Source organism: Halteromyces radiatus, assembly GCF_025201355.1.
Source record: "Halteromyces radiatus strain CBS 162.75 chromosome Unknown BX664scaffold_3, whole genome shotgun sequence".
In the NCBI taxonomy this organism is placed as follows: domain Eukaryota; kingdom Fungi; phylum Mucoromycota; class Mucoromycetes; order Mucorales; family Cunninghamellaceae; genus Halteromyces; species Halteromyces radiatus.
Genome location: NW_026251689.1, coordinates 1,989,580 through 2,003,341, shown reverse-complemented (window position 1 = coordinate 2,003,341; position 13,762 = coordinate 1,989,580). Strand labels below are relative to the sequence as shown.

The 13,762-nt window shown below is 34.4% G+C and overlaps 5 protein-coding genes across 5 annotated transcripts; 2 read left to right on the top strand and 3 right to left on the bottom strand.

Annotated features, from left to right (window-relative positions):
- Positions 1-119: 119 nt before the first annotated feature.
- BX664DRAFT_329247 (protein-tyrosine phosphatase-like protein) lies at positions 120-1,588 on the top strand. Its single transcript, XM_051544747.1, has 4 exons — positions 120-272; positions 344-683; positions 752-857; positions 964-1,588. The coding sequence occupies exons 1-4, from the start codon at positions 126-128 to the stop codon at positions 1,391-1,393; spliced, it is 1,023 nt and encodes a 340-aa protein (XP_051401682.1). The 5' UTR covers positions 120-125; the 3' UTR covers positions 1,394-1,588.
- Positions 1,585-4,094, bottom strand: BX664DRAFT_329245 (uncharacterized protein). The gene is made up of 12 exons (XM_051544746.1): positions 3,983-4,094; positions 3,782-3,811; positions 3,591-3,673; positions 3,364-3,502; positions 3,186-3,260; positions 2,944-3,082; positions 2,728-2,869; positions 2,544-2,636; positions 2,210-2,459; positions 2,010-2,121; positions 1,787-1,926; positions 1,585-1,716 (listed from the first exon to the last, which is right to left on the bottom strand). Exons 1-12 carry the CDS (start codon positions 4,041-4,043, stop codon positions 1,682-1,684), a joined length of 1,299 nt encoding a protein of 432 aa, XP_051401681.1. The 5' UTR covers positions 4,044-4,094; the 3' UTR covers positions 1,585-1,681.
- Positions 4,095-4,302: 208 nt separating this feature from the next.
- BX664DRAFT_103127 (uncharacterized protein) lies at positions 4,303-6,722 on the bottom strand. The gene is made up of 2 exons (XM_051539671.1): positions 6,101-6,722; positions 4,303-6,013 (listed from the first exon to the last, which is right to left on the bottom strand). The coding sequence occupies exons 1-2, from the start codon at positions 6,585-6,587 to the stop codon at positions 4,365-4,367; spliced, it is 2,136 nt and encodes a 711-aa protein (XP_051401680.1). The 5' UTR covers positions 6,588-6,722; the 3' UTR covers positions 4,303-4,364.
- Positions 6,723-6,907: 185 nt separating this feature from the next.
- BX664DRAFT_103149 (uncharacterized protein) lies at positions 6,908-7,873 on the bottom strand. The gene is made up of 3 exons (XM_051539672.1): positions 7,682-7,873; positions 7,227-7,583; positions 6,908-7,121 (listed from the first exon to the last, which is right to left on the bottom strand). The coding sequence occupies exons 2-3, from the start codon at positions 7,552-7,554 to the stop codon at positions 6,982-6,984; spliced, it is 468 nt and encodes a 155-aa protein (XP_051401679.1). The 5' UTR covers positions 7,555-7,583; positions 7,682-7,873; the 3' UTR covers positions 6,908-6,981.
- A 496-nt stretch (positions 7,874-8,369) lies between these two features.
- Positions 8,370-13,677, top strand: BX664DRAFT_329231 (uncharacterized protein). The gene is made up of 10 exons (XM_051544745.1): positions 8,370-8,388; positions 8,453-8,729; positions 8,818-8,885; positions 8,967-9,040; positions 9,122-9,535; positions 9,633-11,963; positions 12,063-12,149; positions 12,232-12,701; positions 12,793-13,027; positions 13,091-13,677. The coding sequence occupies exons 2-10, from the start codon at positions 8,563-8,565 to the stop codon at positions 13,457-13,459; spliced, it is 4,215 nt and encodes a 1,404-aa protein (XP_051401678.1). The 5' UTR covers positions 8,370-8,388; positions 8,453-8,562; the 3' UTR covers positions 13,460-13,677.
- The last annotated feature ends 85 nt before the right edge of the window (positions 13,678-13,762 follow it).

Genomic DNA, 13,762 nt, shown 5'->3' with positions numbered 1-13,762 from the left:
GGTTATGCGTATTTGAGAAAAGAAAAAGAAAAAAGAAAAATTCTATTTTGATAATCCGCTTGTCGCTTTTGTTCGAATTTTTTTTTTTTTTTTTTTGATTCCTTCCTTTTACATTAATATCCAACATGACTCACTCTCACCTCATTATACCTCGTCTTTATGTTGGTGATTGTATATCGGCGCAAGATCTATCTGAATTGAAGGAAAATAAAATATCACATATTGTTTCCTTAGGAGGTTTCGATTATAATCATGCTGGGATCATATACAAAGTAAGTATTACAAAAAAAAAAAAGGACAATCAAAAAGCTAAGATTTAAACTTGCTACTTTTTACAATTTAGAATATTCATATTGAAGATTTACCGAAGGAAATGATCATACAACATTTTAACGACACTTTTGATTTTATTGAAGAAGCTCGCAGTATAGGGACGGGTGTTCTAATTCATTGTCAAGCTGGCATATCTCGAAGTGCTACTGTAGCAGCCGCATATATGATGAGAAAAGGAAATATTGGATATGAACAAGCATTAACTATGATCAAGATAAGACGTACCATGGTAGCTCCCAACGAGGGGTTTTTGGCTCAGCTGGAACTGTATGAAAGCTTGAACTATGAAGTCGATCCAAAGCATGCTGCTTATAGACAATTTATGTTGGCTAATATGGATGAATATAACAGTAAGTGATATGATTTTGAAACATGAATGAATACTAATCAATATTATATATATATATTGTTCACAAAGTTTATAATGAAATGGAAAATTATACACTGGCTGCCGATCCAGAATATACACCACCTAGTGCCCCTTCTCAATTACCTTTTGTCTCATTACGGTGTAAGAAATGCAGGTAAATCAACTTTTCAAAAAAAAAAAAAAAAAAAAAAAGTATGATTACTTGCCACTTTAATCTCATTCTCTTTTATTATTATTATTATTATTTATTTGGAACAAAGACGTACATTGGTTCATGCGGAACATGTGATTGAACATAAACCTGGCAAAGGACAACAATCATTCTCCTATTTCAAGCGTACAAGTGAATTGAATGTGACCGATGTAGCAGCACAACCATCTACCGAAGCAAGTGTATCAAGTACTCAAGTGAATAAGGCATTAAATCCGCTTCTAGCAGCTTTGGCAACTTCCAATCAATCATGTTCCTCGTATTTTATCGAACCTATGGAATGGATGGGAAGATTACAGGATTCAGGTGAAATTCTAGGTCGGATCGATTGTCCAAAATGCTGTTCCAAATTAGGTGCTTACAATTGGAGTGGTGAACAATGCTCCTGTGGTCGATGGATTACTCCTTCCTTCATGCTACATAGAAAACAAGTCGATGAAATCAGAAACACTTCCAATTTCAACATTCGAAAATCTTAGTTTAGTGTTATTCCTAGTTAGATAGACTTTTTTTTTTTTTACAATGAAATAAACAACTACAATAGACTATATATTTTTGATACATTGTGATTAGATAAATGATTTCGGTTTTAAAGAACTGACTTCGCTGGAAGTAATGGTCTTTAAAAGTAAAAATGTGATCTTTATTTAATATAAACACAATTAAAAAAAAAAAAAAAAAAGAGACGAGTGTACGAATATATAAAGAAAATCAGTAAAGATAAACCAATAATCTACTCTGCTTATCTTTGTATCTTGATTAACCATCTACAGGACGCCCATTGTTTGAAGCTTTCGTTTGTCTATCATAAAAGGAGAAAATAGAATATTAAACTATAGAAATATCTAAAGTGGATAAAGTATAGAACTTACGAGTCGCCCGGAAATCAGATTCATCATATTCACTGTCTTCACCATCAATATAGTCATCCGCCTTGAAATCCCTTGGTACTTCTTGCATTCCTACTGATGGGGCAAATGGCATATGTCGAAGATTGTCGATGATCTTAGCTCTAAAAATAAATAATAAATAATAATAAAACTGTAAATACATGTCTATTCAATCTTCTGCAAATCATATTTGTATACCACCTACATTGTTCTTTCAAGATATTCGCGTGTATTGTGATTCACCATATTATTGGAAGGTACATCAAGTTTGTATTCAGGACCAAAATATTCAAAGTAGTTGTTGTATGGTAATTCACCTAAGTCATACATAAATATTAAAAAAAAAAAAAAAAAAAGGTTAGATTCATAAAAAAAAAAAAAAAAAAAAAAAAAAAAAAGAATTACATTGGGTCAGGTCTTCCCCCACAGCAAGTCCAGTTTCAAATGTCCATGTCCTAGCTACATTCCGGATAGTATAACCACCACCTCCCACCATGATCATTGGTATATTGAATGACTTGATAAATTCGACACAAGATGCATGACCTCTCATAGATAAGTTGAAGCATCCAAGTCGATCACCAGCAAGTGAATCCCCTCCAAGTTGCAATACAATAGCTCCCGGTCGATACCAATCCATAATTCGTTGTATGATCTATAATCATTTGAAAAAAATAGAATGTTAACGAAGGAAAACAAACACTTCAATCTTCATCCTTATCATGATATTGTTCCTTACTGGTTTGAAGACGCTTTTGTAAGCTTCATCATCTATTCCATCTCGTAACGGTACATTCACAGCATATCGTTTTCCTTTCCCTAAACCAGTATCCTATATTAATATAATCTTCAAGTTAACATAACAGCATATTCACTAATCTCCATTCTCTTTCTTTTTCTTTTTTTTTTCCTTTCATACGTACCTTGATATCGCCAGTGCCAGGGAAAAACTCACCAAATTTGTGGAAAGAGCATGTCATGACCCGATCTGTTGTATAAAAGGCTTCCTCCACGCCATCCCCATGATGAACATCAATATCCACATATAAAACTCGTTGATGGTACCTACAAAAAAAAAAAAAAAAAGAAGTGAAAGATTGTTAAGCTTTTGATTCTTTTATGATCTTTCTTTATATTACCGTAATAATTCAAGAATACCCAAAACGATATCGTTAACATAACAAAAACCAGATGCTTCAGTTTTCTTTGCATGATGTAATCCACCCGCCCAATTGATAGCAATATCAGCTTCACCATTCAAAAGTTTATTGGCGGCGCCTAACAAAAAAAAAAAAAAAAAAATACGTAAAATAAAATAGCATCTGAGTGATCATTTTGCAAGTAACAAAACTGTAAACCATTTGTTCGGGTTGATTCTTACCTATTGATCCACCTGCTGAAATAGAACAAAATTCAAATAGACCTTCAAACACTGGACAATCTTCTCCTACGTTGACTGTATCCATGATACAGAAAAAAAAAAAAAAATAGTGGAAAGAATTTTATAAGCTCAGAATATCACCAACTTTAAAAGGAATGAGAATAAAATGATAACTTACAACGAGCAATGCCTTGTTCTAAACCACCATGTTGCATTGCTAATGCTTCCAAGTTATCTGGAGTCACACTTTGTAAAAAATTAATGTATTCATCGGAATGGAATCGTGTCATTTGGTAGGCTGTTGTTCTATCAGGTTTCTACAAGTCATGAAAAGGAAAAATAAACATGTCCCTCTTTTAATATACAATGATTGGTTCTTTTTCTCTCAAGGGAAATCATTCTTACCACAATATCCAACTTCTTATAAAGACCATAATTCACAACCATATTATGTACCATGTGCATACGTTTTGGTTTCATATAATGACCTATCGTAAGAGAACATAGTAGGAATTAGTCACCATGAATATACTTATTCTTGTTCCTTCTTGCTTGACATCCATAAAGCATTCTTTTATTATTATTATTATTATTACCAGGTCCATAGTTGAAGTTACCAACATCGTCTAAGAAGAATAAAGCCAAAACCAAAAAAAGAAAGAGGAATAATAGTAATAAAGTTAATAGTGTTGGAGAGTTATATGTACAAGGCAAGAGATGGATCATCGCAACTGAGGATGACTCTAGTCTATGATAAAAAAGAAAATAATAATGATAATGATAATATTGACACTTACGATCGTAAAAATAGGAAACTCTTTTTTTGGAACAATTGGCAAGACTGATAGAATTTGACATTATATAAAATGGTGTAAAGAAATAAAAAAAAAAAAAGAAGGATAAGAGAAAGGAAAAAGAATGGGAAATTTCAAAGAAAAAAAAAAGCAGCCACTTCCATTAGTTGATCGCGGTGTTCAAAATATTAGGAGGGTTCAAGGCACAAGACAACTTTTCTGATCCATATTCAATTACAAAATTGGATAAAAAAAAAACGTAGATAATGATATAAGCATAAAAAAAATAAAAAAAATAATAAGGTATAAAATCTACAATTAAATAGATAAGAAGATGGTAACCAAATATACTTTTATTTCAAGGTAAATATTTATAAGTAACAAATCAATCATAAAGGGTCATTTCATCCATCAAATTCAAAAGATCATCCAATCCAGTGAGAATAAAGTTGTCAGAAATTGGTTTTAGCATGGCCATCATCAATTTTTCTTGTAGTACATTATGGTTGAGTAATATTCTTGCCCTTAGTGTCACCCCTATTTTATAACTTGATTCTTCATCTCCAAGGTCATCATTGGTGATTGGAAACATTGAATGTTGTTTTTGGTATTGTTGTTGTTGTTGCTGTTGATAGTGATTATGATGTTTTTGTTGTTGCTGTTGTTGTTGTTGTTGTTGGAATCTCCCATATTGTCGTTTTTGTCTTACAAGTTCTGTCACTTTGCAGCCGCCACCTAAGATAAGCACATATACCATTTCCATACCTCGTTGAGCCACAACACGATAATGTACATTGTCAGCTTCCGCCAATGTCATACAAATACGAAGAATTGTCATAGCTATCCCCCGATCTGCTTGTATCAGCTTGTCACAAAAATTTGTATCTGCTATAGCCACCACGTGGTAGAGCCCCATGACTATCATTTCCAATATTGCTAATTGTGTGTTATTTGAGGTAACGGTCATGCCCATTTCAATTAAATAAAAGTGTCGTCGTAGCATTCCGATAAGTGAAATCCAAATACCTTGAATATATTGCGACATGGGAATATGTACAATGTCCTTATCATCACTGCTTTTGTTGTTTCTGTTTCCTTTACTGTAGTTCTTGTTGTCGTCGTTGAACATATTGTCATTGTCGCAGCCATCGCTTTTATTCGCTTCATGTTCTTTGTTGTTTTCATCATCATCCTTGTTGTCATGATCGCTACAAATTCCGTTGTCGCTTTCTGTTTGTAAAAGAGAGCCCAGTAGTTGCCTGTGTTCCTCATGGACAGCAAATTTGTTCCAGGTTTCCATAGCCAGTAATGAATAATACGTCTCTGAATCGTTGACTAAAAATTCGTATATAAGATGAACCACAGATACAGTTGCTTCAGGATGAATTGTCAACTTCTTCATGGCAAGTGCAATATTTGAATATATCACCAAGATACTTTTCCGAAAGTCAAGAAGATCCATAGATCGTATTTTGCTGATATTTTCTACTGCTACTGATGGTGATGATGGTGATGATACAGTATCGTTGTTCGTTGAGTTGCCAGTCGTGGTTAAGGTATGATGATTTTCAGATGATAAAATAATTCGCATCAAAAGGTGTGTCAATCGGGGATGAGTAGCGAGATATTCGGCATTTTCTTCCATAAAAGAGAGGTTGCGTAAAAGATTGAAAATACATAGACAACGATCACGTAATGGTATCCATTCATCCGAGCAAGTTGGTTCCAAAGCAGGTATCAAAGATTTCATTTCTAACAAGGCTGCTTCAAATAAATCAGCATAAGTATACATAGATGATTTAATTGTAACATCAGGCGAATCATTTTCATTTTCCTTGAGATAGTCACGTAAATTCGATTCAAACAAACATGTTTCCAGATGATCAAGTAGACAATCCAACAGATCTTCACAGTGTACCAGCAGTAGTACTCTTGGTAGTAGTGATAAAGTAGTAATTGTATTCAATGCTGTCGTCACTTCCATTTTCATGCCTGATTTAAGTGACATTGTCAATGCAGTGATATCAACAGTGCCTAACCGAAAAGAAAAATCAGTCATTTACTCTCAATTGCTTCTTGGCCCACTTACTATCACACATTCTGCTCTTATTTTTTTATTACCTAGTTCTTCAATATACGGAATAGCTGGACGAATCTCGAATTTGTCAAAATATTTGAGATCAACACCACCATGGGTTTCTACTTGTCTTGTTTTGGGATGATATATCACTTTGGTCGGTATTGCGGATTGTACTGGAGATTGATTTGTCGAATTGGACATTGATGATGATTCTTTGGTGGACTTAGAATCGGTGATAGGCTGATGCATGGGTGTAGATGGTGAAGATATTGATCCTGTTTCTTGTTGTATCGAAGTTGGTGGATTGTCAGTAAGATTGTTTGTAGCCATAACTGTCGCTTGTACAGGCATCGAAGTCAAATTGCTTGTCATTGCTGGATCAGGATAACCCATTTTCGTCATTGACATATTTCCGGGTATGTGATCACCATTGCTAAGGGATTCAACAGGTGTGGACGCCATAAATATTTGTGGAACAGGAGAATAAGACAACGGCAAATATGGGTTATTCATAAAAGGTACTGGCATTTGTTGTTGTAATCCAAGATATGATGAGGTGTTATTGTCTGACAGTGGTATGTTGGAAGATGAGATGGTATTCTTTCGAGCGAGGATGAGAAAAGAAAAAAAAAATCAGTATATTGTTCACATTAATCCATCGTTCCTCATTGTCTCTTATTTTACCATGTAAAATGCTTGCTGGTTTAATATAGAAGGATCTATATACTCCAAAAAAATAAAAAAAAAGGAAACACATTAATGTTCGTTCAATGACAACAGTAATTATATAAATCAAAAACTTTACCAGAATAATAGGGAGACTGAAAATCGACATTGGAATAGAATTGGGTATGGTTTGGAGCTGGAGATCTACTTGGCGATGAATGACCTAATACATAAAGAAAAAAAAAAGTTGTAAATTTTATGTTTTCCAAGTATATCTAACAAACACACATGACTTACCCATATTGAACAATTGTTGTTGAGGTATGAATGTAGGATAGTATGGCGCGTTTTGCGTGTCATAATAGGGTGGCCTATTTTGTCGATTCGTGTTGAACACTGAAATAGTAACAATAAAACCATAAAAATAAAAAATAAAAAAAGATAAGTACAATAAGACCATTTCAGGTAAAAAAAGAAATGAGTGAGATCCTATTTTCATACTTTCATTAGATTGATGGAGAGGACGCTGTTGAGTCATTACCGGTGTTTCTTGTTGACGTTGTTCTTGAGAATAGGCTATAGTCTGAGGACTATATGGAACGCTGTTATTATTGTTTCCAGATGAAGGTATCGATTGTTGTGAAGTCATCATAGCAGTATTCTGAGTGATACTGGTAGTGGTGGAAGATGATATTCCAGAATTAATACCCATTGTTGTACCTGCAGACAAAGCTTCATATTGCTGTTGCTCTTGCTGTTGACGTTGTATCATTGCCATCATTGGATTAATTGGAACAGATCCCTGCGAAGAATTGCCAAAGGAATCCATACTATTGAAATACAATTAGATGGTATTACCTAATACGTGAAATAAGAAGTTCAAGTTTAGTATAAAAATAATATAACCAGTAATATAACCGACTGTAAAAGTATTCTCTTTTTTCAGTATATGATACTTTATACGTAGTCTTATTTTTATTACCAAGCTGTTTTATAATGTCAGGTTACGTGGAAAAGAGGAGGAGAAGAAAAAAGTGGGAAAAAGAAGGGTAAGAAATAAAGAGTCGCGGCGCAGATATTTTTTTTTTTTAAAAAAAAAAGAAAAAATATATTCTCAAAATTTGATTTTTACTTTTCTTGTCAGTTCCTTTTCATCACCTATTTTTGGTGTAAATGTTTTCAATCTTTATATATATATATATATATATATAAGTCGTGAGTATGATCACGTCTTGAAACATAGACAATGGCTCACGTGTTGTTCCTGGCTTCTCCAGTAGAGAAAAGTGGTGGTTTTTTTTTTCAAAGCTTAACGGAGTACAAAAAGCTCGAACGATATTTACAAATAGAATGAGAGTTCAAACTATCATATTTAATCATCAGTCCAAACCTATATGCTTCATTTTCTCTCTTTTTTTTTTTTTAATAAACAATATATTATGAATGATGTTTTTTCAATCATATTTTTGATCAAGCACTCAAACGAATTTTACGCAGAAAATAGACAATGGATCAAATCCGGCATTATTTCTTTTTCGGTCTTCAAAATTTATCTTCATGGCGGGAAAAAGACGTAGTGCCCTTTTACCGTGTGATTCTTTCGACCTTTTTTTTATTTTTCTTTTCCTTCCTTTTTTTTTTAACAGGATTCTTTATCTAAAAAGTAAGCATACTTCATGAAATTCAACCAACCTTATTTATTTATCCTTTTCTTTTTTTCCAATTAGTTATATACCAATCTTTCATTCTTATATTATTTTTCTTCTTCTTTCTTTCTTTTTTTTTTCTTTGCTCAAGAGGGAGTTTTGCTTCTACCTACCAACAGTAGACAAACTAAATGAGCAGACCGTTGAATTCGAACAAAAATACAAGACTCAAGTCAACAAGGACGAAGTACGGTTATAGTGATTTGGAATCTACGAAACAACTATCGGAGACGTCTGGTCTTCAACCTAGTCTTCCTACCTTCAATAGCAACCCGAATACTCAAAATGGATATGAAACGTAAGTTTTATATATTATATACTTGATTATATATATATATAGTCAAATACTTAAATCTTCACCGTTTTATATGCATATACAATTTTAGACTCGAAGGCAAGGTGTCAAGAGAAATCTCACTTCTTACTTCAAAATCACTGAATGAAAATGACAACGGTAAAATGAAAAGGATGGTATGAAGTATATAGGTAATGGTGTCCTGAAGAAAAATAAATGCTAATGCTCTTGATTATTTAGTAGGTTATGATAGTAAAAAGTCTCCCATTCTCAAACCGCATATCAAAGATACACGTGGAAATCCAAATCAATCGGTATATCTTTTAACATTACTTTGGTTCTACCATTATAAAAAAAAACACACAATGTTTACAGTTTAAAATTTATATATTTAGGGCAAGAAATTTGACACATTGGATTCAAAGACGATGACATCTCATCAGAAACAACATTCACAGAACAGCCACAAAACCAAATTGTTCACACAACCATTTGTACCACAATTTCATCGGCAATATGCATCTCCTACTGGTCGGCAACAACAATTTTATAATGCATCAGATATCAGCTACCATACAAGCCCTGTTCTTTCCATTGTTGGTCATTCACCTGGATCCACGTATACTTATCCACATAATGTATCATATGCTTCATCATCTCATCATGGTCACTATCAACATCATCATATAACCAAATCAACATCTCCTGGATCTGTTCAACCTCACTTGTCTCCAACACTATCAGCACCATCTGCTCCAATACCTATACCTATTCCTCAAAATTGGACAAATCCTAATGTTCCTCATTATGTATGTTTAACAAGAAAAAAAAAAAAAAAAAAAAGAGAAAAGAAAATGCAGTATATTCATTACTTTTATATATATATATATATATGTATCTATATAGTATGCCGTACCAAGTCCAGGATTTGAATCTCAACAATTACAATATCAACAATATTATACTCAGTATCAAACATCACCACAACATCCATCAGTCTATGCCAGTCTTCCAAATCAATCACTTTCACCACATCAACCTCATCCATACCGTCAACGTGCATCACCAACTTCACCATCAATCCACCACAATACAACTAGTCCATTGTATAACCATCGAAGTCAACAACCCCATCAGACGCCGCCATTGATCACTCCTCGCGGAAGCAAAGCAATTCCAATCATCAATCCCAATACTATGACTCCTGTTCATGCGGATACCAAGTCTGTTTACATTGATGCATCCAGTAATAATTCAACCAATGAAATGATGGAAGACAAATCCCAAAATCGACAAAAGGAGCCAATATTACCAGTGACATCAAATCCTTTACAATTTATAGACCCTGCTATTAAGGAACAAGAAGAACGTGAACAACAGGAACTTGAAGAACAACAAAAAAGTGATGATCACCAAGAAATATCAAATCAAGTGAAGCAGCATGATTCTGAACCAAATGAAACGGCAGACGACAAGATTAATAGTTGTATTATAATCGACGGGGAAAAAACAAAGAATGATCCATTGGAAAACAATAGTGAAAAGATGACAGAGGAAACAAGATCAATTTCACTGCCATCTGAGATCAATAGTGACTGTATATCAACGACAAAGGAAGTATCTTGTCAAGAATCAGAAACAAAATCTCAACCTGAATCTCAACATGCCATCCCTCGACCATTTGAAGGACAAACTCAATCTATAGCACCAAGTGAAAACTCCCTTGAAATTCCTGACGATGGCAAACTCGATATGGCAATCCAAGAGTCAACGATTATTCAATACGATCCTGCTTTTTTGATGCAATTTATGCCTCTCTGCTTGGAATCAAACGAGGATTTGTCTTTCTTCCGGAATGCTAGTGATAATGGAAACAACGGCAATATGGAACGTCACAATAGAAACAACAATGACAAAAGGCAAAACGATACTATGGATCGACATCTATTCCAACTCAACGGAAACAACAATCATAGTGGTTATTCTAATTCGGCACCTGGAGGAAATGGTACCTTTCATGGAGATATATCTTTGACACAACAACATCGGTCACGCGATAGGATGGAAACCATGGGTAAATTTATAGGTGGAAGGACACTGACGACGAGGAATAGCACTATTGGAAGCAATTTAAACAACACCAACCACAACAACAATCAGAACAACATGAATATCAACGTATCTGGAAACGACTTATCAATGCAACGGGAAAGTTCTTTTAATGGTGGTGGTAACGGTAGAACTCGTAGCAGTGGATACACTAGCGGTCATTCATCATCCCTATCATCTCTTGGACGTAATGGTGGAAATCACAACAAGCATCGACATCCACATCATGAATTACCTGGTGCTCCTACTATTCCTTACGATCAAGTGGCACCATTGGAAAAAAGCGCCAACAGATGGGTTCCTTCAACAATCACCACTGCTATTGCTGAAGCTGCAGGTGGCACAACAACAACTTCTGATCAAGGTCTGTTATCTCAAGATGAAATTACTCGCAAAGTGAAGGCTCTCCTCAACAAATTGACTCTAGAAAGATTTGATAGTATTTCCGACAAGATCATTGGATATGCAAAACAATCTATTAACGAAGATGATGGTCAATCTTTACGGACGGTAATCCAACTTATATTTGAAAAGGCCTGTGATGAAGCACCATTTGCGGCTATGTGGGCTCAATTGTGTCGAAAACTATATGAATGGGTGCCTCCTGAAATCAAAGATGTTAATATCAAAGATAAGAACGGCAAACCTATTTGTGGGAACCCTTTGTATTGCAAATATCTTCTCAACAGATGTCAGCAAGAATTTGAAAAGGGCTGGAAATCGACCTCTATTACAACAACAACAGCTACTGATGAAAATGGCGATGATGATTCCTCAACAAATAAAAAAGGTGCCACTTTGGGTGATATCATGATGACGGAAGAATACTACAAAGCTGTGAAAATTAAACGTCAAGGTCTTGGATTGGTCCAGTTTATCGGTGAACTCTATCGACGTGAAATGCTATCACAACGCATCATGTATCAATGCCTCAAACAATTATGTGATGATGGTGCTCAGGCTCAAGAAGAAGAAGTGGAATCTTTATGTAAATTACTTACAACAATTGGGGCTGATATTGATCGCGGTTCTCAAACTGCTACTTGGATCGATGTCTTCTTCAAACGAATGAAAAATGAAATGTACAATAGTCCACATCTGTCATCTCGTGTCAAATTTATGATTCTCGTAAGTTTACCAAAAAGAAAAGAAAAGAAAAAAAAAAGAAAGGAAAAAAAAAGGTTTATAGCCTCGACACTCATAATCTCTATCAACTTTGGATGGTAGGATGTGTTCGATTTACGTAAAAACAATTGGATACCCCGAAAAGGCAAGCAAGATGGACCCAAAACGATTGCTGAAATACATGAAGAGGTAAGTAACAGATTAAACTCGGGAAAAATGGTGGTGTATAGTGACTGATTTTTTTTTTTTTATGTATACGATACCTTGTTAGGCCGAAAATGCGAAACTTTTAGAAAAGGAAGCCATGAACAAACGACTAGCTGCAACTCGTGGACAAACAGCAACAACATCATCCTACAATACATCTCGACAAGGATCATATTGGAATGGCAGCAAACACACAAAGAAAAACGACATGACTTTATCAGGAATGACTTCAGTATCGGCAACCAACACTGCGACAACTGTAACGAATGATAGATGGAGTACCGTCAGTACTTTCAACAAAAGCAGCACTTCAAATGGTCGAAACGAAGTTTCCGATTATTCAAATTTCGGCAGGGCAGAACGTGGACGATCCAGAAATAATGTACTAGGACCTTCCTATAGTCCATTTGCAAGCTTGAACCGGTCGACTGGTGGACTTCGAACGACAAGACCTTTGGACAAGAAAAAAAGTACTAATTCTGACAATGATGGATCCAATACAACGTCAATATCTACAACAAACAATATGTTTAGGTATGTAACTTGACAAAAATTATTATTATATTAATATGACTTTTTTTTTCTTTTTTCCTTTTCTTTTCTTTTTTTTTTTTTTTTTTTTTAGCGCATTAAGCAATGAACATTATGAAGATCATTCAACGGAACGGAAGAAACTTACACTACTACCTAAAGGATCAAAATCGCATATACCAAGTTTTATGAATGCCAATGTGGAATCCGGCAAATCAAAGGCAGTCGCCGTAGAAACTAGCGATAAGAAGGCGAATCTAGATATCACACAACTCAAGAGACGAATCAAAAATACATTGGATGAATATTATGAATTGAATGACCTAAAAGTATGCCAACAAAGTTCACACTTTTATTTTTACTAAAGTTTGTTTCTAACCATATATCCCTAGGAATTATTCGCCAGTACTAAAGAATTGGATCATACCGAAAAGACAATGGTACTAGCAACACAGTTACTGGACGTAATAGAGAAGAAGGAAAAACAAGTAGAAGCAGCAGAAAACTTGATTCCTCAACTTTACAAGGCGCGATTACTGGATAAGGAAACCATGGTCAAAGCGTTTCAAATATTTCTGAATGGATACGAAGATCTGGTGATCGATGTTCCACAAGCACCTATTTATGTTGCTCGTCTTTTGGTTCATGCCGATATTAGTTTATCTGAAGCTTATCCACGTGATGATGATGATGATAATGTGAATCAAGGTCCTCCTTCCTCTTTACAACAATCTTATATAGTCATTTCACAACAACGATAGAAAATTTAATTTTGACTTCTCCCCTTTCTCTTTGTATTCTAGAACCATGTCATAGTATCATCATTTTGTATACATTCTTCTCAATGAAACAAATTACTTTATATCTCTTTTTACTATTAACTGTTATCAAGTCTTGTGATCTTTTTTTTTTTTATATGGTTATCTTGTCGTTCTTGTTGTTAAAAAAGAAATAAAAGGTCAGTACCAATTTGACATAACATGTTTTGGAGCATCTTTAGAGAAACATCAATGTTGTGGTACAAGTTTTTTTTTTTTTATTAAAAAATTTCAAATGAATTACAG

Bases quoted from the DNA above. Each gene is read 5' to 3' on its own strand.
- BX664DRAFT_329247 (XM_051544747.1), top strand. From the start codon at position 126: ATGACTCACTCTCACCTCATTATACCTCGTCTTTATGTTGGTGATTGT. The intron at 684-751 runs GTAAGTGATATG...TTGTTCACAAAG, and splicing joins TAATATGGATGAATATAACA to TTTATAATGAAATGGAAAAT. The intron at 858-963 runs GTAAATCAACTT...TTTGGAACAAAG, and splicing joins TTACGGTGTAAGAAATGCAG to ACGTACATTGGTTCATGCGG.
- BX664DRAFT_329245 (XM_051544746.1), bottom strand. From the start codon at position 4,043: ATGTCAAATTCTATCAGTCTTGCCAATTGTTCCAAAAAAAGAGTTTCC. The intron at 2,637-2,727 runs GTACGTATGAAA...ATATTAATATAG, and splicing joins CTGGCACTGGCGATATCAAG to GATACTGGTTTAGGGAAAGG. The intron at 1,717-1,786 runs GTAAGTTCTATA...CTTTTATGATAG, and splicing joins ATCTGATTTCCGGGCGACTC to ACAAACGAAAGCTTCAAACA.
- BX664DRAFT_103127 (XM_051539671.1), bottom strand. From the start codon at position 6,587: ATGCCAGTACCTTTTATGAATAACCCATATTTGCCGTTGTCTTATTCT. The intron at 6,014-6,100 runs GTAATAAAAAAA...CTTTTCGGTTAG, and splicing joins TCCGTATATTGAAGAACTAG to GCACTGTTGATATCACTGCA.
- BX664DRAFT_103149 (XM_051539672.1), bottom strand. From the start codon at position 7,554: ATGGATTCCTTTGGCAATTCTTCGCAGGGATCTGTTCCAATTAATCCA. The intron at 7,122-7,226 runs GTATGAAAATAG...TTACTATTTCAG, and splicing joins TCTCCATCAATCTAATGAAA to TGTTCAACACGAATCGACAA.
- BX664DRAFT_329231 (XM_051544745.1), top strand. From the start codon at position 8,563: ATGAGCAGACCGTTGAATTCGAACAAAAATACAAGACTCAAGTCAACA. The intron at 9,536-9,632 runs GTATGTTTAACA...GTATCTATATAG, and splicing joins ATCCTAATGTTCCTCATTAT to TATGCCGTACCAAGTCCAGG. The intron at 11,964-12,062 runs GTAAGTTTACCA...TTTGGATGGTAG, and splicing joins GTGTCAAATTTATGATTCTC to GATGTGTTCGATTTACGTAA.